At 39.7% G+C, this 27,372-nt stretch overlaps 3 protein-coding genes across 3 annotated transcripts; 1 reads left to right on the forward strand and 2 right to left on the reverse strand.

The window, feature by feature from the left end:
* Positions 1-47: 47 nt before the first annotated feature.
* Positions 48-26,469, reverse strand: LOC146313664 (uncharacterized). The gene is made up of 7 exons (XM_084738394.1): positions 26,187-26,469; positions 22,313-23,709; positions 21,766-22,203; positions 10,040-10,114; positions 9,405-9,856; positions 5,475-5,715; positions 48-2,553 (listed from the first exon to the last, which is right to left on the reverse strand). Exons 2-7 carry the CDS (start codon positions 23,694-23,696, stop codon positions 512-514), a joined length of 4,632 nt encoding a protein of 1,543 aa, XP_084594520.1. The 5' UTR covers positions 23,697-23,709; positions 26,187-26,469; the 3' UTR covers positions 48-511.
* On the reverse strand, positions 8,655-9,530 carry LOC146313665 (zinc finger Y-chromosomal protein-like). Its single transcript, XM_084739645.1, has one exon. The coding sequence runs from the start codon at positions 9,386-9,388 to the stop codon at positions 8,738-8,740; it is 651 nt and encodes a 216-aa protein (XP_084595771.1). The 5' UTR covers positions 9,389-9,530; the 3' UTR covers positions 8,655-8,737.
* Positions 13,769-18,428, forward strand: LOC146313666 (uncharacterized). The gene is made up of 2 exons (XM_084739599.1): positions 13,769-13,979; positions 15,811-18,428. Exons 1-2 carry the CDS (start codon positions 13,787-13,789, stop codon positions 17,325-17,327), a joined length of 1,710 nt encoding a protein of 569 aa, XP_084595725.1. The 5' UTR covers positions 13,769-13,786; the 3' UTR covers positions 17,328-18,428.
* Positions 26,470-27,372: the final 903 nt, after the last annotated feature.

The raw sequence follows: 27,372 nt of genomic DNA on the forward strand, positions 1-27,372 counted from the left end.
AATGTAAATCTTCAAATAAACTCAAGTAATCCATGAACACAATAGAGTGAAAAGTACAACATTTGCATTGTATTAGTTCAATATTTACATGTGGTAAAGTAAAGCACCTAAAAAACAGTACAGCGCCCAAGCAGATGTACTTAAATAACATTCAACCTATGTGAAGAAAAGAATCATTCCTACTGACTTAAAATAAAGTTAACAACATCAGAAAAGTCAATATGGCTTTTAAAACTAAAAGGACACATCAGATTCATTGAACAAACTTGCTCTGTGTGTAATTAACAGTGTTACGTTGGGTTCAACACCATAAAGGAAACGTAATGGTTATATGTGAGGCTATCTGCAGACTTAACAGCTGCTTTTCAGAGATGTTACCAAGGAAACAAGGCTTCTAAAGGGCTAAATAATTGCAGGGCCCACAAAAACATTAATATGAAATGTTTTGTTGTGTGGATTTTGCTATAACTTTTTCACCAATTTAAAGTTCACGATCATCAACCAGTTGAAATCACCAGAACTGTCCAATGAATGAGCTAGAAGCCAGTCCATGTGGCTCAAGACTATCTGGATGTGAGTTCCTGGCTGGTTCAGATCCTCCACAGTCCTCCGCATCAGCTTCTGTTTTTATCTGTTCAGTTTGTCTTTGTTGGAGGTGTGAGGACTGAGGTTTCTCTTCATCATCATCTTCACTCTTCACTGTGACAGGAGTGAATGTAAACTTGGTGATATCAGCTTCATCCAGTACTTGAAGCTGCTCTCCCTCCTGACTGGCCCAGACTTCCTCCTGTTCCTCTTTAATGTGTAGGGGCCCTTGGTTCTCCTGGCCCAGACCGGTCCAAACTTCATGAAGCTGTGACGACTCACCATCACACTTGTGATTTTTGAGCTGACAACGCCAAGTGAATCTTTTGTCACAAATGTTGCAGCTGAATGGTTTCTCCCCTGTGTGGGTTCTCATGTGAGACTGTAAATGTTCATGCCGTGAAAAACATCTATCACAAAGTGAACAACTGTAAGGTTTTTCTCCTGTGTGGCATTTCAGATGTTTCTGCAGATATGCCTTCTGGCCAAAGCTTTTACCACAAAATGGGCAACTGAAAGGTTTCTCTCTTGAGTGTGTCTTCAAGTGGTAGTCCAGACCAATTTTTTGAGTAAACCTTTTACCACACAAAGGGCAACTGAATGGTTTCTCTCCTGTGTGAATTCTCATGTGAATCTTCAGGTGTGAGGTTTTGTTAAATTGTTTACCACATACAAAGCAGCGATAAGGTTTCTCACGAGGATTATATCTGTTATTTTTCATAAAGTTTGAACCTAATTGAGTTTCTTTAATATTTGTATCATTCATGACTACAGTCTTAGGCTCAAAGCGGTTTCCTGTCCTGTCATAAATGTTTGACTGTAAAAGTCTATTTGGATCACAGTTCCTGGCTTGTCCTCCACAGTCCTCCCCAGAAGGTTCTGTTTTAACTTGTTCAGTTTGTTTTTGATGAAACTGTGAGAGGTCAGGTTTCTCTTCACAATCATCACTTTTCACAGGAACAGAAGTGAATGTGAACTTAGTGATATCAGCTTCCTCCAGCCCTTGAAACTGCTCACCCTCTTGACTGGTCCAGACTTCATGAAGCTGTGAGGACTCACCACCACACTTGTGATTTTTGAGCTGACAACGCCAAGTGAATCTTCTGTTACAAACATTGCAACTGTATGGTTTCTCCCCTGTGTGGGTCCTCATGTGAGACTGTAAATGTTCATATCGTGAAAAACATTTCTTACAATGTGAACAACTGTAAGGTTTTTCTCCTGTGTGGCATTTCAGATGCTTCTGCAGATATGCCTTCTGGCCAAATGTTTTACCACAAACTGAGCAAGTGAATGGCCTCTCTCCTGTGTGAGTTTGCAAGTGGTGGTCCAGACCTGTTTTTTGAGAAAACCTTTTAAAACATAATGAGCAGCTGAATGGTTTCTCTCCTGTGTGACTTCTCATGTGTATCTTCAGCTTCGAGTTTTTGTTAAATCCTTTGCCACATTCAAAACAGCGAAATGGTTTCTCAAAAGAATTACAGGCATTATTTTTTAGAAAGTTTAAACCTGACTGAGGCGCTCTGGTCTCCTTCCAATCATCATCATCATCACCACCAACAACTATAGGCTCTGTTTCAAGAAAGTCTTCAGTATCAGGTGTTAAATGTGTATCTGGATGTGAGATTCTGTCTGCTTCTGGTCCTCCACAGTCCTCTCCATCGTCTTCTGTTTCCATCTGTTTAGTTTGTCTTTGATGAAGCTGTGAGGACTGAGGTTTCTCTTCAGCATCTTTTTCACTCTTCACAGGGACAGGAGTGACAGTGAACTTTGTGATATCCGCCTCCTCCAGTTCTTGAAGCTGCTCGCCCTCCTGACTGGCCCAGACTTCTTCCTGTTCCTCTTTAATGTGTGGGGGTTGAGTCTGGCATTCCAGATCCTCCTTGTCCAGTCTGGGGCGCCACTCCTGCTGCTCAGGGGGAACATCTTCTTTATTCACCAACAGCTGCTGGACATCTGCAGGAAACACTGAAACACAAACACACATTGAAGAAAACTGTGATTTGATGTTAACTAGGAGTATAACAGTATGCATATTAATGTACATTGTGCACAGGGGCGAGTTGACACATGCACTGTACTGCACTGAAAAGACTTAAGTCAGCTGGGAAGAGTTTGTCTGTGAATTATCCTCTACATCAAGAGCTCAAGCTGTAAAGACAGACAGTTAGACCTTGAGGTGGACATGTGCTCTACGCCTTTCCTTGAAATGTTTATGAAATTTGTCTCTTTTGAGTTACTGTTCGGTAACGTTCAGCTGAGAAGCAATTTCCTCAAGGAAGAACATCAGCACTTTTTAAGTTTTCTTTCTTAAATAATTGAGATTATCGTGATATATTGAGTGTGCTGTAATATAAATAAAGAACCTCTTTTCCTGTTTACAATAATAAACAATGTTTGAAAAAAAAAATACCAATGTATACAAACTGACAAAACATTAAAAAAGGTAGCACTTAAAAAGGTATGATCTAGCCTATCAAGTAAGGGTCAAACCAATAGACAAAGAATTCCTGTGCTTCCAAAGGTGGCCACAAGGTGATGTCCACCAAAAAAAACAATGAGGAATACAGGATGGCAAATAATTTGTTTGGAGCCACATTGTCTTCAAGTTGTGATACTTATGTAGTCTAGTCAAAAACACATAAGACAACAAAGATAAAGTCTCTGCTAAGTAGCAGACTACTAGTAGTCTGTATTATAAAGAACTTGTGTTTCTGATTGTCTTGAAAAGCCTGGACTCAAAAATCCTCTGAAGACAAGACAAAGCAACATAAAATTGCTGCCTATGGATCATCTGAGGACGTCTAAAAGCAAGGAAGTTGCTTGAACACCAGCGAGTTCAGCTGCTAACAAACCTAAATCCATTACTTCTTACATGTGTTTTCAGAAACGATCCTGTCCCCCATTCTCCTCAGTTGCCTTAAGGACTTTGGTTCGGCACTGGAGGTTTTCTTTTGAACTCTTTTAGTTTCCACCCAGTTTTAACAACGAAAGTTGGAAGTTGTCCTCAGTCTCTGGCTTGGAAGTCTCGATAAAATTGGAACAACTGCACCATTTTTATGATGCAAGTGAGATTGGCAGATCAATGGAAGAAGGTGGCCTGGTGCTGACAAGGTGTTGACTTGGTCTCCAAATTTTCCAGATCTCAATCCCATTGAGCATCTGCAGGAAAGGAGGGCCGGCCCCTTTAGGGTTGCAGCTATCAATTCATTCATTATTCTGCTGATTAATCAAGTAGTTGGATAAGAACTATTGCATGCTCTGCAACTTTTTCCATTAAATTACTTTTGCTTTATTTTATTTATAGACTTAAGAAAACATGTTTGTTTAGTGCAGATCCCTGCAAAAATCACACCACAGTGATCTGTTTAAAATGACAATGAGAATAATGATATAAATACTGACATTCATTCAAATATCACAAATATATCACAACAGCAAAATAATAATAAATAATATTAAAGTAATAATAATAATAAAGTCAAAATAATCTCAATTAGATAATTTTTCAAAATCGTTCAGCTCCAAAATAAATTTAAAGTGCCAGTAACCATGGTAACTGAGACCAGTGAACTAACCTGCTCAGTAACCATGGTAACTGACACCAGTGAACTAACCTGCTCAGTAACCATGGTAACAGACACCAGTGAACTAACCTGCTCAGTCACTGTTAAAGACACGTCACTCAGGTCACATCACTTCAGATCTTTTTCTATGTGACCAAACATGAATTTAACTGTTTACTTTAGTTTCAAAGAACATATTAATTATAAAAAGTAAAAAATCATGTCTAACAAATTTTATTGTCTTCAAAAGTCAACAACAGCATTTTGTTTAAAAGTTTAGCATTTGTATTTTAAGAAGAACGTCGATGTGAAGTTATTCATTCATTTTGTTCAAGCTGTGAAGACAAAGTCAGCTTCGCCTCTGAAATGATTTTAATTTCCCTTTTTGCTGCACAGAACAGACGGACTGAGAGAAGGAGGCCGACATGTAGGTCGACCTCAGGTTGGAATCAACTCATGTTGCTGCTGAGGTCTGAGGACATGAGGTTGACGTTCTCCTAGTGAGCTGTTAGGACGGGGCAATGCATGCTGGGATCACATTATCTTGTCATTTACGTTTTTCTGCTCGTCGTCTCCTTTATTTTGTTAATTGCAGCAGTATTTTCATGATGACCCCTTTATATTCTTCATATAGTTGAATCTGGAGAGTTTGTTCTGCAGCTGAGAAGAAAATAATCAGCTGTTCTGGGCTGCGTCAGTTCTCTGTAGACTCACTCAGTGTTCCCCGGATCAGAACCAAACCAGGTGAAGCAGCCTTTAGTTTCTCTGCTCCTCACCTGTGGAACAAACTTCCAGAACACCTGAGCTGAAACATTTAAAACATGACTGTTCACTGCAGTTTACCAGTGAAGTGGATACGTTACAAATTTTTAGGATAATCTGCTCTTTAAATACATTTTCTGTAATGTTTTAAACTATTTATTGTCCTGCTTTTAGCTTTTGTATTTAATGATCTCAAACGCAATTTTAATGTTCCTTTAATGTTTTTTTTTATACAAATCGGATCTTCATCAAATCAGATATTAGATTTGATATTTATCGGCTCATACACACTTATTTAGCTGAATAGATCAGATATTTAGAATAAATCCCTGCTTTATGTCTGTTTTTGTGTTTTTTTCTTTCACACAGCTGTTGCTTTTTTTTCTCCGCTCATTTTGTTTCTTATACTTTCTTCATGGATGTAAACGTCTATTTCCTGCGACATTAAAGCCGTTTTGAGTAGATCCAGAGTGTGAGTAGTGATGAGTGTGTGATCAGTGATCAGAGCTGATCGATCAGTGATCAGATGTGTGTGATCAGTGAGTGAGTGTGGGTCCAAACCTGCTCTGTGTAACCGAAGTTGAGGGTTGAAAACAGCGTCCAGTAGTCTCCGTTGTCTCTCGTTCTCCTCTTTTGAACGACAAAGTGTCTCCTCGTACTCTGCTATCGTTCTTTCAAACAGACCAAATATGTCTTCAGCAGCCGCAGTTAGTCGCTGCTTCACCAACGCTCTCAACATCTGGACTTTAGACATTTTCACACACACACAGTCACACACACACACACACACACTCACACACACTCACACACTCACACACACACACTCACACACTCACACGGACACTACAACAAACACACACTCTGACGGACACACACTCATCCTGTCAGAGACACTTTAAAAAGAGAACTGAAGCTAAAGCTAAAACTGCTAGACGCCATTTTGCTCCGCAGCGAACAGAATCACTTCCTGGTGTAACTTCCTGTTGTCCGTCAAAATAAAAGCTCCAGAATTTTGCCTTAAAAAAAACTCCAAAAGGTACGGAGCCCCTAAAGTGTCATGAAGAAAAAAAAAACTATATCGTGCGCACGAGATACTAAAACGTGCGCACGTTTAAGCTAAATTGTGCGCACGAGACGGCCAATATGACTCTTACTTCTTCTTTTTTAACTCTTAGGCCATTTTCTTGGCACTTGGTAAACATCCATCATATCCATGTGTGATGCCCACTTAATGAATGTTATTCATTTTGTTGTGTATTATTTGTTTTGTTTGGGAAATGCTGTGTTCATGTTGTGAGAAAGTAACGTGAATTTGGGTCAAAGTAGGTAACTGCAGTGGCGGCTTTGTGTCAGTAGGTGGCAGTGTGAGACCGTTGTTTGCACTGATCTGTGTTCAGGACCGCTGCTCTGCTGGTTTCCTCTCATAGCAACAGAGGATCCAGTTGAGTCCAGTCGCGTCTCCCTGCCTCATCATTGTTCCTTGCATTACAGGACACATAGAACTGTTCATGGGTGCCGCAGCCCGTGATACTAAAACATGCGCTCGAGATATATATTTTTTTCTGCATGACACTTTAGGGGCTCCGTAAAAAGGAAATACAAACAATGACCATCTGATGTTATTTTGCCGTATTTTTTCCTCATTTTCTTAAATTTTACAAACTGTAAGGCAAAAAAAAAAAAAAAAAACCAACCTCAAAGGATTAATTGATTACTAAAATAACTGACAATTGATTTAATAACTGATTATTTGATTAATTATTGCAGCTCTAAAATCTGGGTCTCATTTGAAAATATGACATAATACATCAGGTATTTTATATATTTCAAACACACAAATTCAAGCTCTTTAAGTAGTTTGTTACAAACAACGACTTTTTTTTTGCCCAGCAAAATACAAACTACAAAATACTCAAAACTAATTAAAAATCTATTTTTAAATATATTTAATTGAAATGCTGCCAACCCCTGGACAGATTTACACGTCATCCAGACAAGCTGATCATAAATAACATAATAATAAATAAACTATGAATCAATATTCAGCTGTGAAGCTGCTGAGCTACAATAAAGGAGGTCACATGATTCTGGAATCAGCAGCTTAAACATTTAAACCTGGAAACATCCAGCAGAGGGCGACACTGCTCACATGATGAGCTTCAGATGGACTTCAGGTCGATGTGAGAAAATAGATTCATTCTGAAAAAGTTTCCGGTCAGTTTGTACAAACACCATGATCCCAACATCACTGTAAGACCAAATATTAGAGCCAATGTGGAGGGAAAAATGAGATTGTCAGCGTAAATTTGAGACAGTTACAATATTTACCAAATATTAGGTGTATTATTTCAAGAATTATGTTAAAAATATTTGATTAAAAATCTTTCTGAGATGGATGATTGAAAGGTTTGTGAGGAACAGCAGTTGATTACAGACAGAGTTTTGGACGTTGATGTTTCACCTTATTAACAGTTAAAGTCTCTGATATCAGCTGGTTTTTATCAGCAAACAGTCTCATTTCAGTCACACTGCAAATTTATGACTGTTCTAACATCAGTGTTTCCACCATCATTAATCAGGTCAGACTGTTCATGATGCAAATTTTTCTCAGGCACTTTTTTATTCAGTGTTTTACAGAAACATAAGACAACAAAATACCACAATCAGAAATTAAACAGTGTACAATGGTGGACTAACTTTTAAACCTGAGCCTACAACAACAATCACATTTTAAAACGTTTGAAAAATTAATATATCATTACTGTTGGACAAAAACCTTGAATGTCAATAATTTGTCTTTTTAAAAAAATCAATGTTATTGGTCACTCTTTGCCTCCATCTGAGGGCTTTACAAATAGATATTTAATCAATTAAAAATATTAAAAAGAGCCACAAACCTTGATGGCACATTGTTCAATTATTTAAAACATATTTGGACATACAACGTTTTTGCAAAACAGAAACAATGTATTTTTTACAGCCGTGATGTTTGATCAGTACTCTGTTATCGACCAAAACACAAAGAAGAAAGAAAAAAAAATCAAACAGTATAAAATTAACATTTAGAAACATCAGAAACAAAAGTCTTGTGGCGCCAGAACAGATGAACTCTATTAACCAATAACTGGTGTCGACACAGGAGAAGCTCTGATGCTTGTTTCACTCTGTTTTTGTATCAAACAGGTTTGGGCACCGAAACTCACCAAACATGCCAAGCTAACATTACATCGCCCGCTCTACGCACTGTGGCAGCAGGTCGCCGTAGCTCGTAGCTTCTGTAAACACTGTTAAAACGCCAAGCTAAAACAGTCCCAAACAGGACGTTCAACAAATGTTTAAACCATCTGAATGTAAAGGAGGCAAGCATCTGGCGAAACAACACCTGTGAGCAGAGGGATGGACCGTCACCGACCGGCTAAGTGACCTCATGACAGACAGAGCTTTTCCTCAGGTTAGCAAATAAAATAATAATTCAGAAGAAATAAAGCTTCAGTTTGAAGCTGACATCTGCAGAATACCAACTAAAAATGATTTTGGTGTTATTAACATTATAACTGTTCAGTTAAGTTTTATTTATTTGTTAATATGAAAAAATAGACCTGAGTTCCTGTCAGGTTCTGGTCCTCCACAGTCCTCTCCATCGGCTGCTGCTGCTCTCATCTCTTCTTCACTGGTTTTCATGAAGCTGTGACAACTCGCCACCACACTTGTGTCTTCTGAGCTGAGAATACCACGGGACGGCCATGTGTTGGTCAGATATCTCTTAAATGTAAAAGTTTTAACACAGAACGAGCAGCTGAATGGTGTCTCTGCTGTGTGACTCCTCATGTGTTTAAAGACACACTTGTACTTGTCTTACAAAGTGAGCCATTAAAATTCTTCTCCCCTATGTGAAGTTTCATATGAAGATTTAAATTTTCACTCCTGGAGTTTTTTTTACCACAAACTGAGCAGCTGAAGGGTTTTTCTCCGGTGTCAGTTCTCATGTGTACCTGCAAATGTTGCTTACGGGCAAATTTTTTATCACACGGAGACCAGGTGAATCGTTTGTTGGCTGTATGAAGCTGTGTGGACTTCAGCTGCAATTTTGAAGTGAGGCTTTTCTCACAAACACTGCAGCTGGATCGCTCTACATGAACTGCCATGCGTGATGTCAGGTGTCCTTTGTGAGTAAAACTTAGACCACAAACTGAGCACCTGTGCGGCTCCTGTCCTGTCTGAGTCCTCATGTGTCTCTCCAGACTGACCCGAAGGCCAAATCGCCGACCACGCTCAGGGCAGATGAACGAGGACTCGCCGACACAATGGTGGATTCTGAGCTGAGAACAGCACATGAAGCTTTTGCCACAAACACGGCAGCTGAACTGTTTCACGCCCGTATGGAGGCCCGTGTGTTCTCTCAGATAATTCTCACAGGCAAATGTTTTACCACAAACCGAGCAAGTAAACAATTTCTGTCCTGTATGAGTTGTCATGTGTTATTAAAGACACCTTCTGGATGAAGGTTTTTTCACACTCAGAGCAGCTGAATGGTTTCTCATCAGGGTCACATCTCAAATCACTTTTCAGAGAGTTTAAACCTGACTGAGGTCCTCTGGTCTCCTCCCACTCACCATCACTGACTTCTGTCTCTTCAGTTTTGTCTTCAGTATCTGGATGTGAGTTCCTGTCTGGTTCTGGTCCTCCACAGTCGTCTCCATCAGCTTCTGTTTCCATCTGTTCAGTTTGTCTTTGATGAAGCTGTGAGGACTGAGGTTTCTCTTCATCCTCCTTCTCCTTCACCTCCTCCAGCCCTTGAAGCTGCTCTTGCTCTGGATTGGTCCAGACTTCCTCCTGTTCCTCTTTAATGTGTGGGGGCTCTGGGTCCTCCTGGTCCAGATTGGGGCTCCACTCCTGCTGCTCAGCAGGAACCTCTTCTTTAATCACCAACAGCTGCTCAACATCTGCAGGAAACAGAAAGACAGACATTACAGAACAGTCTGGGATCAGTAGCTGTGTTTTCTTATTTTAAGATCTCTTACTTCCAAGAATTATCTTATTCATTACAATTAAATCACACATAAAGTCAATCTGTTGGAAACAAAGACGTCACATTAATTCACAGTTAACAACAAAGATGCACTTACCAGCAACATTATCTGCTGTGGTTTCCTGTGATGTTACACCTGGACCAGAAGCTGCAGTCGACTCATCGTCAGCAGCTGTGGGGAACAATTAGAAAATAATCAGAAGAACAACACGCAACACATGAGGGGGAGATAAAATCTGATGAATCATACAAGGTAAAATACAACACAACACGAATGAAAACATTTTTTGTGTGCAAATCAGTGGAGACGGGATCAAAGTGCATGTAATCACTTTATCGGCACATGTAAGGAAACATTAAAAAAGAACTAAGTACAACCTGGAGATACCAAAGTTTTCAATCTTCATACTTAAACTATCAAATGTTAATATTGTTTATAAACATGTAGTGTCAGAAAAAGTACTGATCTTTCAATACTTGAGTCTGATGTTTTCTTTGGATAATGTGTACATGCTGACAGTTTGAAATAAAGATGACGGTGTTTTATGTAGCACTAATTTCCTACACTTTAAATGTGCAACATTACACGTTACTGCAACATCATATTTAAACTTCGCACTGCAGCAACGACATTACAATTAAAATGTTAAGTTGCAGTGATTCATTGATGTTATTGCAACATTGTGTTGCAGCAACAGTACTGCAATGTTAACCTGCAGTGATGTTCCTGACACTTTAAATGTTTTGTTGCAGCAATGTTCCTGCAACATTACACCTAAAGGCCAAAACGCACTAAAGGCGTCTGACGCTCGTATTTTGAAGTGCAGCAATTGTTCTAAATGGCAGAATTCGCACTGAAAGCATCTTGACGCGCGTCAAACTCGCACTCCGAACTTGTTTCGATTTCGGAGCGTCAAATGAAGACCAGGGCTTTTTTATTTGCAGCTGCAGTTCGTGTTTGGGGAGAGTTAGATGGAGTTAAAAAGGCATGAACGTGAACGTGAACGTGTGTGTGAATGTGGACAGATGCACCGACTTGATATAAAAACTTTTTATGATCATGAAACATAATATTACTGTTCACTTCTGTGATGGGTGATTTTTTAAATACTTAATTACTCCCCGTCGATTCATCATAACTACGAAGAACTAGAGAGAGAGAGAGAGAGAGAGAGAGAGAGAGAGAGAGAGAGAGAGAGAGAGAGAGAGAGAGAGAGAGAGAGGAGGGAGGGAGTGTGTGAAGAGCAGACTGATAGAAAACTTTTCTGATGATAAATCCTGATGGTACTGAACAGTTATCTGATTCAAATATCGGACTGAAACTGACAGACGCTCGTTTCTTCCATCAAACGTTTGTCTCTGCTGCATTATTCTAAGTCCTGATGAAGAGTCCAGACTGTGTCTGTCCTCTTCATCTCCTCGGTGTGTCTGTGTGCAGTTTACTGTCTGCTGTGGTCTAAAACATCCTCACTGATGGAAATGATCCTGCTGCATTAATACAAAAACATGAATGTCGCGCACGTGTTTACAGCAAATCCTCTAAAACCTGCAGTGCGCGTTTTGGCCTTTAACCTTCATGTTGCAGTGACATCACATCTAAAACTTGACATTGCAGCAATGTCACTTCGCGTTACAGCGACTTTACTGCGATCACACCCCGGCAGTATAAGGTGACGTCACAACATGTCCAAACAGTGATGGAAACACCGGGACAACATATCAACGTCATTTCAAATAACTTGCTAGTGATGAAATTTCACATGTTAAGTTGCTACAATGTTACGTGTGACGTTCCAGCAAAGACTTTGTGCTTGTAAAAAAGTAAGATGTTGAGAACTACTTACAATACTGCAAACTATGTGTGCAACTCGGTAAGATAAAGTTACAGTACTTGTTTACAAATAAGTACAATTTAAGTAGAAGTATCTGTACTTTATCTACACATGTAAGTTAATACTGACAAAGAAGTGAAGCAGAAACAATAAAACCTGTCAGGTCATTCATCTTTTTAACATCTGGTGGATGATCGATCAGTGATCAGAGCTGATCGATCAGTGATCAGATGTGTGTGATCAGTGATCAGAGCTGATCGATCAGTGATCAGATGTGTGTGATCAGTGAGTGAGTGTGGGTCCAAACCTGCTCTGTGTAACCGAAGTTGAGGGTTGAAAACAGCGTCCAGTAGTCTCCGTTGTCTCTCGTTCTCCTCTTTTGAACGACAAAGTGTCTCCTCGTACTCTGCTATCGTTCTTTCAAACAGACCAAATATGTCTTCAGCAGCCGCAGTTAGTCGCTGCTTCACCAACGCTCTCAACGATGAAGTTGCTCAGACTTCTTCTTCTTCTTCTTCTTCTTCTTCTTCTTCTTCTTCTTCTTCTTCTTCGGTTTAAATGGCGGGCTACAAACCAACGTTGAGGTGCCGCCACCTACTGTATCGGAGTGTGTAACATCATGACTTAGGATCTTTCCAAGAGAAATCTTAGGGCATTAAATCGATCGCAGCTGGACTGGTAAAACTGTCTTGGAAGACGTTTCTCCTCTCATCCGAGCAGGTTTCATCACTTCATGTTCATCAGACTAGACAGGACTCTAGTCTCACTCGTTAGTGTTCCATTCCGTTCTAACGATGGTCGACAGTTTGTCCGCTGTCTCGTTTCCCTAAATTCCTGTATGTGCTGGAATCCAACAGAAGTGAACATTTGTCCCTAGATGCTGCAAATTCAGTAGAATCAACTGCACTTCCAGTAAAAGATCTTCTCGGGAAGTTATAAGTACTTTATATGTTACATAAACATTTTATAGTTATATAACTACTTTAAATGGAGTTGCTCAGACTCTGCGCTATCTTGCTGGAAACAGCATCTTCTTCTTCTCATGAATTTCCGGCAGACTGAACGTCTTGCGGCTCATTGCTTCCCCCTGCAGGTCTGTATCAGGTTGCAGCTCGGGGTCTATTTCCAAAATCTTCTTTATGAACTGTATCTGAAATGTGACTTCATCATTTTTTTTTATTTTTTTTTTATCTCCAACTGTAACAGAACACAATTACCTTAAAAAAAATACGTAATCCGGTTACATGTAATCAGTTACTCCCAAGCCTGTGTATTCCAATATGTGATAAAAAAAAAAAAAAAAAACAGCTGAAAATATTAATGAGCACATCAATATTTTCAGAATTAAAACATACCAAAAATTCTTCACATGACGATGACATGACAAAAAATTATCCTCTGTAAATATTTTTATTCGACTATTATTGAACATTCAAATTTACCACAATTATTTAGCAGAACCTGGATAATTTCGTTTTTATTCTCTCCTTTCCTTAATTTGTTGTACATTTGAATTTATTTTAATATTATTTTTATACTCTGAAGTCTATTTAGAACTTTTATAGCGAAAAACTGGAACATGAACAATCTAGTCCATTAATGAATTTATTGATTTTCCTCAATTAAGTTGGAGTAAAAACCGTTCTGGTCTAGAAGGGAACCCTTGGTGTTTCTAAAGTCTCGCGAGATTTGTATGCGTTGTTTCTATGTTGTGCTCGTTGTACAAATGAATAATGTTTCGTAACGTGTTACTGTCTGTGATTCAAATCTATGCAGGTTTATAACCAGAAAACATCTGATTAGAGTCAAACAAAGATCAGGTTTGGATTAAAACTGTCACTCTCGCGAGATCTTTCGCGGGTTTAGGGTTACCATAGAGACACGAGCTGCAAAATGGCGTCTAGCTTGTTAAGCTTGACAACGCGCTCACATCTGTGATCATAAAGTGTGTGTTAGGATAAAGTGAGTATGTGTGTCGTTTTCAGAGCGTCGGTGTGTGTGTGTGTGTGAAAATGTCTAAAGTCCAGATGTTGAGAGCGTTGGTGAAGCAGCGACTAACTGCGGCTGCTGAAGACATATTTGGTCTGTTTGAAAGAACGATAGCAGAGTACGAGGAGTCACTTTGTCGTTCAAAAGAGGAGAACGAGAGACAACGGAGACTACTGGACGCTGTTTTCAACCCTCAACTTCGGTTACACAGAGCAGGTTTGGACCCACACTCACTCACTGATCACACACATCTGATCACTGATCGATCAGCTCTGATCACTGATCACACACTCATCACTACTCACACTCTGGATCTACTGACAGCAAACAGCAGAGCGCCTCTATTCTCTACTTTACGGTAACTGAACCAGTCAGTGTGACAGGAAACAGGCTGCCACACTGTTTACTGACTGTTTACTGACTGTTTACTGACTGTAACATCATTACTGAATACACACTGCATAATAAATCCAGATTTCAAAATAAAAAGAACACCATTTCATCTCTTAAGTGTCCGTGCCAGGGCTGCATCTAACAATTATTTTTTTTGATTAGTCAATTGATTTATCATTAATTCTTGTTAAAACAAAATGTATTTGACCGATATCTGATCAGAAAAATATTTTCTGATGGTACGCTGTTCATTCAGTGGCATATGCCAGTGTCTACAGCGGATATGCATCAAGGTGACAGCTTTACAGTCAGAGTGGTACCTGCCGTTAGGGAAGTGACACGTGCCAGAGGAACCTGAGTGGCATACACCACTGTTGACATCAGTTATGTTCTACCACGCAGGCCCAGCTGTTCATACACCTGGTTAACCCACATGAACATATAGTTACTCAGGCTGAAACGGATCACAAAACTCACAGTTTAGATTGTATCAGACTTTGAGTCATGGATCAGATCTTTTTTTTTTTTTTTTTGGATCAACAAGAAAGAAAAATAAGATGGGGTTAGGGTTAACTTGGCCTTTTATGTCACAGCCTTTATCTGTCTTTAGTCACAGATAATAACAATAATAATAATAATAATAATAATAATAATAATAATAATAATGATGATGATGATGATGATGATGATGATGATGATGATGATAATGATGATGATGATGATGATAATGAGAAGAAGAAGAAGAAGGATACTTAGGGCTGCAACTAACGATTATTTTCAACGTTGATTAATCTCTCGATCATTTCCTCAGTTAATCCTGTCACAATCTTATCAGTGGAAAAATATTTTTCAAGTCTTTTCTGTAAGATTTATTTTCATTATTGATCAATGCATTGATTACTTTCTTGACTAACTAGTTGTTTGGTCCATAAAATACCAGAAGATGGTGAAAAATATTGATCAAACAAAAAACAAAACAAAAAAAAAAAAACACAAAACACTTAATCAGTTATCAAAATAGTGATGGGCAGTTAATAATTGATTAATCATTGCAGCTGTAATAATACCATATCATATAAATCTAATATTATACTCTATATATATCTACTGTATTATAGTATTCTATAATATGAGATACAACCTAATCAATCAGTCTACAACAAGATCTTGATATAAAACCATGTTGTATAATGATAAATAAAACCCTTGTATAGAATATAATTCTACACTCTGTTGTCTCGCTCAATGTCCCGCCCACAGCACTTTCTGGTAGGTTACAAGTCCTGAGTAACAGCTTGTCTGCACTGAAGCCTGAGTCACAGACAAACAGGGACACAGAGCTGCTCCGGTGAGCTGAGCAGATCTGTGTGTGTGTGTGTGTGTGTGTGTGTATATAGAGGTTGACACAACAGATGTCATCAAAGTTACAATAAATAAAATAAATATAAAATAATAAAATAAATATCACAATTGTATGATCTGTTTCTGTGATGACAAACCTGCTCAGTTTTACAGTTACACCAGTGAATGTACCCAAAGTCATGGTCAGGGTTTCACTTGATGGAGGTGAAAGCAACAACTGAACTATGATAATTTAGCCAATTATCACAGTATTGTTAAGATTCATGCAAATTGCTGTATGTTTGTGTTTCAGCCTCAGATGCCCCTAAAGAGGCAGCTGGTGAAGAGGAGCAGCAGGAGTGGAGCCCCAGTCTGGACCAGGAGGACCCAGAGTCTCAACACATTAAAGAGGAACAGGAGGAAGTCTGGACCAATCAGGAAGGAAAGCAGCTTCAAGGGCTGGAGGAGGCTGATCTCACCAAGTTAACGTTCACTCATGTCCCTGTGAAGAGTGAAGATGATGATGAAGACAAACTTCAGTCTTCGCAGCTTCATCAAAGACAAACTGAACAGATGAAAACAGAAGCTGATGAAGACGACTGTGGAGGACCAGAACCACACAGGAACTCACATCTGGACACATTTACACATTTAACACCTGATACTGAAGACAAGACTGAAGACTCTTCTGAACTGAAAACTGATGGTTGGAAGGAGACCAGAGAACCTCAGTCAGGTTTAAACTCCCATGTCCCAGTAAGTGACTTGAGATGTAACACTGATGAGAAGTCATTCTGTTTGGAGTTTGTAAAAACATTCGGCAGCAAAACAAAAGTGAAACACATGAGAATTCACATGGGAGAGAAACCATTTAGTTGTCCTGTTTGTGGTAAAAGATTTACACACAAGACAAGTCTGACACAACACATGACCCATCACGCAGGAGAGAAACTGTTCAGCTGCAGCGTTTGTGACAGAGGATTCACTTTGCGTTGTCAGCAGAAAAAGCATCACTGTGTTAGTCGTCCATCGTCACAGCTTCTTCAGAGTCAAACTGAGGAGAAGAGAGAGACAGAACCTCCAACCAGCAGCTCCACTGAACAGATAAAAACAGAAGCTGATGGAGAGGACTGTGGAGAACCAGAAGCAGCCAGGAACTCACATCTAGATACACTTTTACAACCTTTTACTAAAGACAAGACTGCAGACTCTTCTGAGCCTGAGACTGAAGTCAGTGATGGTGACTGGGAAGAGACCAGAGAACCTCAGTCAGGTTTAAACTGTCTGAAACATAATGACAATAATGACACTGACAAGAAACCATTCAGCTGCTCTGAGTGTGGAGAAAGATTTGACTGCAAATTCGATCTGAAGAGACATGTGAGAACCCACACAGGAGAAAAACTTTTCAGCTGTTCACTTTGCCATAAATGTTTTTCACGGAACGCACATTTAAAATCTCACATGAGAACTCACACAGGGGAGAAGCCATTTAGCTGCAGCGTTTGCGGTGAAAGATTCACTTGGCGTTGTCAGCTCAAAAGTCACAAGTGTGGCAGCGAGTCTCCACAGTTTCATACTGTCGGCAAATCATTCAGCTGCTCTCAGTGTGGGAGAGGATTTGTGAGTAAGCACCGTCTGAAGGCACACATGAGAACTCATACCAGAGAGAAACCCTATGGCTGCTTGTTTTGTGGTAAAAGATTTGCAATTGAAAGATACCTGACACAGCACATGGTGATCCACACAGGGGAAAAACGATACAGCTGCAGTGTTTGTGACAAAAGATTCACTTGGTATTATCAAGTCAAAAGTCACAAGTGTCTTTGAAGACATGATGGGAACAGAAGCTGTTGGAACGGACTGTGGAGGACGAGAACCATCCAGGAACTCACATCCAGGGGCCTCATCTAAATTCAACTTAAATCAATTTTGATCTTAAGTTTGACTTCAGTAGAAAACCAAGTATGAGTAGTTATTTATAAAACCTTACTGTCTAATCTTGATTTAAGTGATTTCCTGCTGGTTATGTCAAGCTACTGCAGCCTGGGGTGAACTTTGCATCAGCTTTATAAACAATATGATAAAAATTATTAATTAAAGATGCAAGGAATTAACAACACAGTCCAAGCCCAGCTCACTGTTTAGCCCACTGAATAATACGTGTTGCCTGTTTTCAGTCTCCTCGATCATCAGTGAGGTCATTTTCCCAACAGATGGCTCCCCAGAGGAAAGGAAAAGTTCAAAATAAGAACCCATCTTTGTCTAGCTTAAGTCTCCTAGACATGAATGAGCTCAATTTAAGATGTTGACAATTTCTCATTCTTCTTACATTCGGCTCCAGAGAAATCGTCTTTGTCTCGTCTCAGCTTGAGACTAATTTGAGCTCAATTTAAGATTCTAAAATATTTATTTTTTGTCTTACTGCACCGATCTTACATTACCTTAAATAATCAGCTCTTGAGATAACAGTGAGATCTCAAAGAAAACAAACAAACAAACTGAAGTCTTGTTACTCCTCACAGTCATCAAGGAGAAACTCTGAGCTCAGTAAAAGATGTGCTGCTTTTCTTTTGAAGAGACTTAAGTGAGCTCAAAATAAGAATCTCATTTATTCCTCATAAGTCGAAGAAAAGAGGATTGTGGGAAACAAAGTTTGAGGCTATTCACCGTAAAAAATAAATAAATAAAATAAAGTGAGAAAACAGTTTCTTGGCAACTGTCTTAACTCTCAAGTTCTGAAATAAACTCACCTATTTATAATCGTTTATTGATTCATCGTTTACTTTTCTTCTGTAGACAAACTTGAAACTTGGAGTTTTGGAAACCCAGAGAAAATTATTCACCCGGTTTATCATTATTTGGGTGATTGAAAATTAAATAGTTGCAAGTGAAAATATTCAATTATTAACCATTAATCACATTCACTTTAATGAGAAGACAGTTGCCTTGAAATTAATCAACTTTAATTTTTTATAGTGTTCTTGCCTAATAGACTGTAATAGATTGATTATTGATTATTGATGGATTAGTATAGATTAGTTGTCGGGCTGGACAGGCATGTCACTTCTTCCTGCTCGTTTTCAGACATCAAATGTTAATTTATATTTCTCATTCAAAGTCTGTTCATTATTTATTGTTTCTGTTTTTTCTACACACACACACACACACACACACACACACACACACACACATGTATATATATTTAATGTTTGAAATAAATAATTAGAATCAAAACCAAATCAAATCATCTGTGCTTCATTATATAAGAGGAAAGGTTTTTTTATGCTCAGTATCGTTTATGAACTGATTTTAGGATCAACACACAGTCAGGAATGAACTTGAGACTAAGTTCAAGAACAAAAGTAAGAACATTTTCATAAAGGACTCTTATTTCTGAATTATTCTTCCCTCTTTTCTTCATCACTTGAGCATCAAACTGAGTCAAACTCTGATATTTAAAGCCTCAGATGTACTTCATTAAAAGGAGTGAAACAAGCAGAGTTGCACATTAACTGTGACCTGAGGGCTTGTGGCCACAAAAAGTGACTCTGTGGCTACTGAGTTTTATCTCCACACAATGTTACAGGTCCACAAACATCCTGATTGCTTCACACATTTTAGTTCAGTTTTCTCTGAAAACACCACATCATTGACTCATGGGAAGAGAGGACAACAAGAGTGTTACAGTTCACATTTGGACCACCAAAAATGTACTTTGGCCTCCAGATTTAGGGGTTTGTTGGCCTTTAAATTATTAGCACCTGACACTGAAAAGCTTCAGAGCTTCACTTGTTTCAACACCAACCATCAGCAGTGTCAGGGCATAAAAAACAAATATTCGTTGGTTTTGAAATAGTAATCAGTGTGTAATGTTACTTCCCAACACGTACAGTGTTAAATCACTCAGTAGGTGTGGCACAGTGAAGAAAGTGTTAAATACAGCACCAGTCAGCAGTTTGGACACACTTCACATTCACTGTTTTTTTTTCTTCTTTTCTATTTTATTCTGAAGTATTTTTATTGCTGGAGATGTAGGTACAAATACAGCATCTAAAATTAAAGCTTTCCATGTTTCATATTTTCAAGTAAGGCAAAACAAAACAAACCAGAAATAACAAGAGCCATCTTTTTTACTAAAAAAAAAAAGAACAGTATGACTTTGATCAATGATTAATGAAAAATTGACATCAGTAATACAAACCATAGATTTTGTAAATGTGCACCTTGTATGAAATGAGACTGTTTTCCTAAAGCGGTCCTGAAAGTTTGACATATTCTTCATACAGATGTCAGAAACAGCAGCTGAAGATGACCTTTTAATAAATAGGAACAACATGGACATAAGTTCATTTCCTCAGAAGCTTTTCAATCATTGTTCGAGGATCACTGATGTCTGCTGAGGCCTCAAAAAAGCTGCATTAATACATATTTTTATACTGATGTCTTATTAGATTAATCATAAAATATTACAGCTTTATTCAGTAAATATTGTAACATTTTTAGAATCAGTTTTTACTCAGAAATCTTCAGTTTCATCCTGAATTTACTTTCTTCCAGTTTGGATTGTGAAGGTTGTTCAGTGAAACCAAAATCTTTAAGTGCGTGAGGTGGAGAATGTGGAGCAGACTTACTGCCATCTAGTGGTCAACAGTAGACACTGCAGCTCTACACCTCACTGGTTGTTCCCTGAAGGAAGACAGTGGCAGATTTTGATATTTCTTCATTAGTTTAATTTGATTCAGTGTCTTTGTATCAGCTTCTAATTCAGAGGCTCATTTCCTGAATTTTAATATAAAGCCTAAATTAAAAAAAGGAAACACTGACTGCTGATTTCGTTGCTGTCCCAGAGACTCTGCAGGTGACAGTGGACTTGACTACCTGAGAGCAGGACTGAGAGACTTACTGATGAAGCTTCTACACCAACTATCATCAACAGAGGGACTCTGATGACATGTTTGATTTTTTCTGATTTGTAGACAAATAATCTGGTCAGTTACAGATTACAAACTACTTTAATGTTACAGTGATGTTTATCAATGTGGACTTTGCATAGTTGGCTGTAAGTACACTTGCATAGAGAAATTAAAAAGAAAAATAATTTCACTCAGCAGTTTAAATAACTCTCCTGTGTGTCGTGTGTAAAATCAATCAAAGTTTGATTTATTACAAAGTAAACTGTCAGTTGTTGCAGAACAAAATCACCACAGTCTTAAAGCTGTACTGTCTGCGTCTGAAGGTTTGCTCACACTGAAAGTAAAGCAAATTCTATGCACAGTGCAATACCAAGATGCTGTAATCTACTGTGACAGGATTAATAATTCAAGAATTCAATAATCAACAATCAAAATAATTGTTTGTTGCGTCCCTGGTTAGTTCATCTTTGTGTTGTCAGTTGAAATAAATCAGTTAAAATCAGTTGAAATCTTTGGAATGAAACATTTTGTGTGAAACTAGTTTAGCAAAGTTGAGTCTGTAATTGTTTCAAGTACGTTGCAGAGGGTTTTATGTCATGTAACTTACAGCTGGTTCAAACTACACGCTTGAGCAGCGCAGGTGCATCATGTTACCTTTTCATTTGGGTGCCCACATGAACAGGTCAGAGCGTCCACACAGAAACCACGTGCAGCACTGCTCACATGCCTGCCAGGCCCGGCGGCAGCAGCTACACTTCATCTAGAGATTTGGAGGCTCGCCTTGTGATGTTCTATGTTCTTTCCAAGTGATGTTCTAAAATCAGTGGACCTGCAGAGCTTCTCTGCTGAGGCTGCAGCTGTTGTCCTCATCACCTGTGCTGCACGCTCCACGTTCCTTCACGCCGTGAATTCAGGATTCATTTGGACCAAATCAGAGTTGGTGATTGTTGGGACAGTGGAAAGACAAAGAAAGACGTCTCGTCATTTTATCCTGTAACTGTGATGCACACTGATGGACAGAGGAAAAAAAAACGACTGCCCGACTAGAAGAATCTCAATCGACTGACGATTCAAAGCTTCCACCATTAGATTTTTTAAAATTCAGTTTCTATTGAGACTTTCTGAAGGTTTGAATGTCTGTCATCATATTTTATGACATCATCCCCCTATCTAATCTAGAAATAGTGTACTACTAATAATACTACTAATATTAGTGTGTCCTGATCTTTATCAACAGCTGTGCAGAAATACTGAGTTTAAACATTGATTTAGAATTCAAAGTGTTATAAATGTAGCATCAAATTATTTGGTACAGTTCTAAAAACCAGAATACTGATCGAGTCTTTTTGCTCACACAGACTTATTTTCAGAGTTTAAACCTGACTGAGGTTCTCTGGTCTCTGTCCAGTCATCACTGTCATCAGTCTCAGGTTCAGAAGAGTCCTCATGTCTCTCTGGATACGAGTTCCTGTCTGGTTCTGGTCCTCCACAGTCCTCTCCATTGGATTCTGTTTCCATCTGTTCAGTTTGTCTTTGATGAAGCTGTGAGAACTGAGGTTTCTCTTCATCATCATCTTCTTCACTCTTCACAGGGACAGGAGTGAACGTGAACTTGGTGAGATCAGCCTCCTCCAGCCCTTGAAGCTGCTCTCCTTCCTGATTGGTCCAGACTTCCTCCTGTTCCTCTTTAATGTGTCGGGGGTCTGGTGAGTCCTCCTGCTCCAGACTGGGGCTCCGCTCCTGCTGCTCCTCTTTAATCAGAACCCGGTTCTTGTGGTTCGAGGGTACAGCTGAAACACAGACAGACAATTATAAAAGTGTGTTTGGATGTTTGAACATCTAGAAATTCATGACATGAAGAAGATCATGTGATGAAACATGAACATGATAACAGCTCACCATGATGAATGAAACAGAACCAGGACACGTGGTCACTGTCCTCACTCCCAAAGTCTTCATCCTCACCATTATCATCATCCTCATCATCATCATCAAAAACAACCAGCTCATTGTTAAACAGCTCCTCTTCATCTTCCTCATCATGAGCTGCCTGGAAACCATTCTGTCGACTTGTGTGTCGGAGGTGGGTCAGAGCATCCCGTCCGGTGGCGCTGGGCTGTCCCTCCCTGAAGCAGAAGACAAGGTCGTCTTCGCTGCCATCAGGTTTCACCGACAGTCCGCAGACTTTAAAAGACATCCTGATCAGATCCTGGTCCAGTTTGTCCCAGGCTGAGACCACCCAGTCCACCAGAAGGCAGTGGGCAGGGCCTTTTAGATGGCCTCCAGCGGTGTACTCTTTATCTGCGTCCCCTGACATCCACTGATTGTAGGCGTCCCGCAGATTCTGTTTGAATGTCTGTTTCCACATCACATCAGCGGGTTGGATAGACTTTGTGCAGCCTCTCGGGATCACTGCCGTTGTGACATCGTAGCCATGTTTCAGTTCAGCTTTGGTGGCGGCACCGAAGTGGCAGCGGTACGAGTCCCACACCAGGAGCCGTGGGGTCAGACTGAATTTTCCCACCACAGACTGCAGCCAATCAGCAGTGAGAGCGTCGTTCATCCAGCCGTTCACAGACATGGCGATCACTGCGCGGGATATCTGCTGCTGCATCGCTGCCGCTTCATCAGCAGCCTGTCTGAAGACGATATACGGCTTCAGTTTTGTGCCATCTGCCTTGGCGGTGAGGACAACAGTGAGGTGGCTCTTCTCGTGTCCCCTCGTACCTTGTATATCAAACCAAACCACGGTCTCGTCCATCGCGATGATGTCCTCCTCTGAAATCTTTTTAGAGCTGACGACCTTCCCAACAAAGTCAACAAATGAAACAAGTCTCTCAGTGAGCAGATCTGTGTCTGTCTGGGTCGTGTTGGTGTGGCGGCGTTGAAGCGAGAGGTTGTTGCGTTGCAGAAACCGTTGTAGCCAACCCCGGCTCGCCACAAACATCTTACCCCCATCCTTCACTGAGGGGTAGATCTCCAACGCTTTGTTTATGATCATGTTTCCTGACACAGGGTCACGTTTGTCCCACATGGAGTAGATCCACTCTGACAGTTTCCTCTCCAGCTCCACGCTGACTTTCTTCCTCCCGCCTCCAGCGAGTCGTGCTCTCCTCTTGTCAGCTAACAGCAGCTCGTCCTTCTGTTTCCTCCAGTACCTGATTCTCTTCGAGTCGATGTTAAAGTGTCTCGCAGCTTTCTCTCCGGAGGTCTCCTCTGCATACTGTAACACTCGCTCTTTGAACTTGAGGTCAAACTTGCGTCTGGGGGCCATGCTGCTCATGTCTGCCCCCTGCCTGCATTAGAGGACCAGCTTTTATCAGAGAAAATACAGTAAAACAAGGTTCTTACAGTGATATATAACTGAAGCGTGGTTGTACGAGGTTGTTCTCCACAGTCAGTTTGGAGAAGCAGCAGGAGAACCAGTGTAGGAAGCTAAACAATGTGCTGGTGTGGACAGGGTCAGCAGCAGCAGCAACACAGATTTCAGACACCTAAAAAAAAATCTGTATCAGTTCAAGTGGACACTATATTTAGAATATTTTCACCTCTTTATCTTTCTGTCAGACAGACCTTTCTGACACAAAACAGCTGTTATATAAAACAAATATCACTCTATGCAAACCAACCAAACTCCATTCATAAAATTACTAATTTTAGCTCACAGAAAACAGGAGTTGTTGATCCACTGCTGCCTCCATCTGTTAGCTTGTTTGTGTTATTGTGTGACTTCAGTGTTTTAAAGGGTTAGTTCAGATTCATTGAACTCAAACTATTTTGGTTGAGTAGGAGAGAGTGACATTTGTCTTATATATAGATTCAATGGTCAAAAGTCTGATGTCAGTCCCTCCAGGAAGCTGCGATGTTGTGGTCACAAGAATTAACACAACACGCGTCTTTCTGCCAGCTAAAGGAGCACCTGTGACTAAAGGTGAGTATTCCTGACAATAAACAAAGTTTCATACACATTTTAATTGCCATATTGAAGGCCAATCAGCTCCTAGTTTGTCATTTGCAAAACAACTTAAGAGTTAAAACTTCTGACAGGGTTGTCCTGTAATTGGGACCAGAGCCCAACCAATATTATTGGTGCAATATCGGCTTATCACAGCTATATTGGCCTATATCAGTATCAGCTTATATAGTGTCCAAAGTTCACCATAATTCTTCTTCATAATTCTCGTCTTTTTTTGATAACGTTTTTATAAGAAATGGTTCAGATTATACCACCAGTTTACAAACCTGTCATCAAAGCGAAATGTAGTGACTTGGAAAAATCTAAAATATCAAAGCGCAAAAAACTTTTGCACACTTGTAGGTCAACAAGTGTGTGATTTATTGTGTCTGCTTGTTAAGTGTTGGACTATAGATGAAAATTAGCATCTCCCTAAATCTGGTATAACCATGTTTTCATTTGATGTAAATGTTTGATGTCATTGCACTGAACTAACTTAAAAAGACTGTGGGTCGACAATAAACAGAAAAAACACTACCTACGCTTACAATCAAAGATTTAATAATGTTCTTATTAAAATTTGTCTTTCTTTGCTTTATAAAAGTCTAAAATATAAAACAGTTTTCATTGTTTTCACATGTTTTGCTGACAATATAATCCCATGTGTTATATCAGAGTTTGGATGTCTCCAGTATAAATCCAGGAACTCGGTAAAAATAAAGAAAAACCACTGAAGCAGAAGGTCAAACTTTTGACTTGAACTGTATGTGTATAAGGATGCATGGATGTAATTTAAGAGACATGAGATGAAATCCAACTTCCTGTACTGGTTCTCCTGCTGCTTCTCCAAACTGACCTCCATCTACTGTAGGAAATACACTGACTGTGGAGAACAACTTCATACAACAACACTGCAAATAACACGAACTGTCCCTTTAATGTCCAGGAGAAACAAGTAACAGCTGTTAGCAGGAGCTAGCTGTAGCTAACAGGTTGAATATGGACTAGCTCTTGTTAGCTTAGCTTAGAGTACTTGTAGCTCTAACAGAACGGAGAACATGACAACAACAACAGGAAGAACACGAACCTACAGCTTTACTTCAGCTTTAGAACCACATCCAGCAGGGTCTCATGTCGCTCCTCCTCTGGAGAACTTCACATGGACACTCAAACCAGTTTACTCCCCTGTGTCTAGAAGGGAACCTTTGATTTACGGAAATCTCGCGAGATTTTGCCCACGTTGTTTCTTGATTGAGCTAACAAACTGCAGATGTTTAATAAAGTGACTGTTGCTGTAGTTCAGATCTTTGAAGGTGTATAGACAGAAAACACCTGATTAGAGTTAAATAAAGATCATGGTTTCAGCTAAATTTACTAGTCTCGCGAGATTTTTGACGGGTCTCGGGTTACCTTCAATACTCCGCTGTGAAATCCCAGACAAGTATCTCCGGGTCAAGTCTGCATGGTAACTCTGGATCGGCGAAAGATCTCGTGAGAGTGATACTTTCAACCCAAATCATGATCTTTATTTAACTCTAAACAGGTATTTTCTGTCCATAAACATATGGACAAATATCTGAACAACAGCAACAGGCGCTTTATAAAACTTAGTTTGTTTAACGAACACAATTAATTAACAACCAGCGCAAATCTCGCGGGAGTTCCCTTTAAACACGTCTCAGTCCCGTTCGTGCAGTCCGTATTAAACTAGACGTATAATCTAACTTTCACCATTTTTAATGTCGAATAAATATTTTTGACTAAAATCACAGTTAAATATTAAACTCAAACGTCAGTCGGTAACAGCAGGAAATGCACCTTCACTTTCAAACTTCAGAAGTTAGCTTAGCATGCTAGCTGGAAACAGCGCATCAACAGAAAGTGTGTGTGTGTGTGTGTGTGTGTGTGTGTGTGTGTGTGTGTGTGTGTGTGTGTGTGTGTGTGTGTGTGTGAAAATGTCTAAAGTCCAGATGTTGAGAGCGTTGGTGAAGCAGCGACTAACTGCGGCTGCTGAAGACATATTTGGTCTGTTTGAAAGAACGATAGCAGAGTACGAGGAGACACTTTGTCGTTCAAAAGAGGAGAACGAGAGACAACGGAGACTACTGGACGCTGTTTTCAACCCTCAACTTCGGTTACACAGAGCAGGTTTGGAACCACACTCACTCACTGATCACACACATCTGATCACTGATCGATCAGCTCTGATCACTGATCCGGGGGGTCTGAGGGCAGGATTCAGATTATTAGTCAGATTAGGTTCGTTCAAACTGAACTGCGCCTCACCTGGAGAGACGAGATCAGGAGGACGCAGCAGGAGGTGGAGACAAAAAGCTGCAGTCCAGTCGGACAGTTTTCAACAGACTTCAGAGAGACTAGAGGAAGAGACATGAACATCCTGTCAGATCACCTGTAGGTCACCTGTAGTCTGCAGGTCATTGATCACAGCTGAAGAAATAAAGTGCGTTCTTGATCGTTGATTGAAGTTAAAATAGAAGAGATCCTCCTTTTGACTCATCTGTTCTTTTATCTGCCTTGTAAAGAACCAAACTGTTCTTTTGATCAGTCATATATATAGAACCTTTATTATTATCAGACACTAAATATCTGCTGCTGACAGATTCAAACTTCATCACACAACAGAAGACTGATATGTCATTAAATATTACAGTTACACAGAAAATTACAACACGTGGTGTTTGTTGTGCAAATCTCTGATTTCATTATTAATCAATGGGTAACAGGCTAACGCTTAATTTTTGGGACAAACGGTGGGATTTGAGATGTCTGCTCATAATTTGGGACTGTCCCAAACTTTTCGTTCATTTCATTTTCATTTCATTCATAGATTGAATGTAACCTTGTGTTTTGTTTTGTTTTTTGAAATGTGGTTGTATGAGGTTCTTCTCCATCAGTCAGTCGGTTACCTACAGTAAGTGTGTGTTTACTGTTTCCTGCAGACTTCCAGCAGCTGTCATTGAGTAAAGAGGAGGTTCCCCCTGAG

The sequence above is a fragment of the Lutjanus erythropterus genome, chromosome 16 (assembly GCF_056507025.1).
Source record: "Lutjanus erythropterus isolate fLutEry1 chromosome 16, fLutEry1.hap2, whole genome shotgun sequence".
NCBI classification, from domain to species: Eukaryota; Metazoa; Chordata; class Actinopteri; order Lutjaniformes; family Lutjanidae; genus Lutjanus; species Lutjanus erythropterus.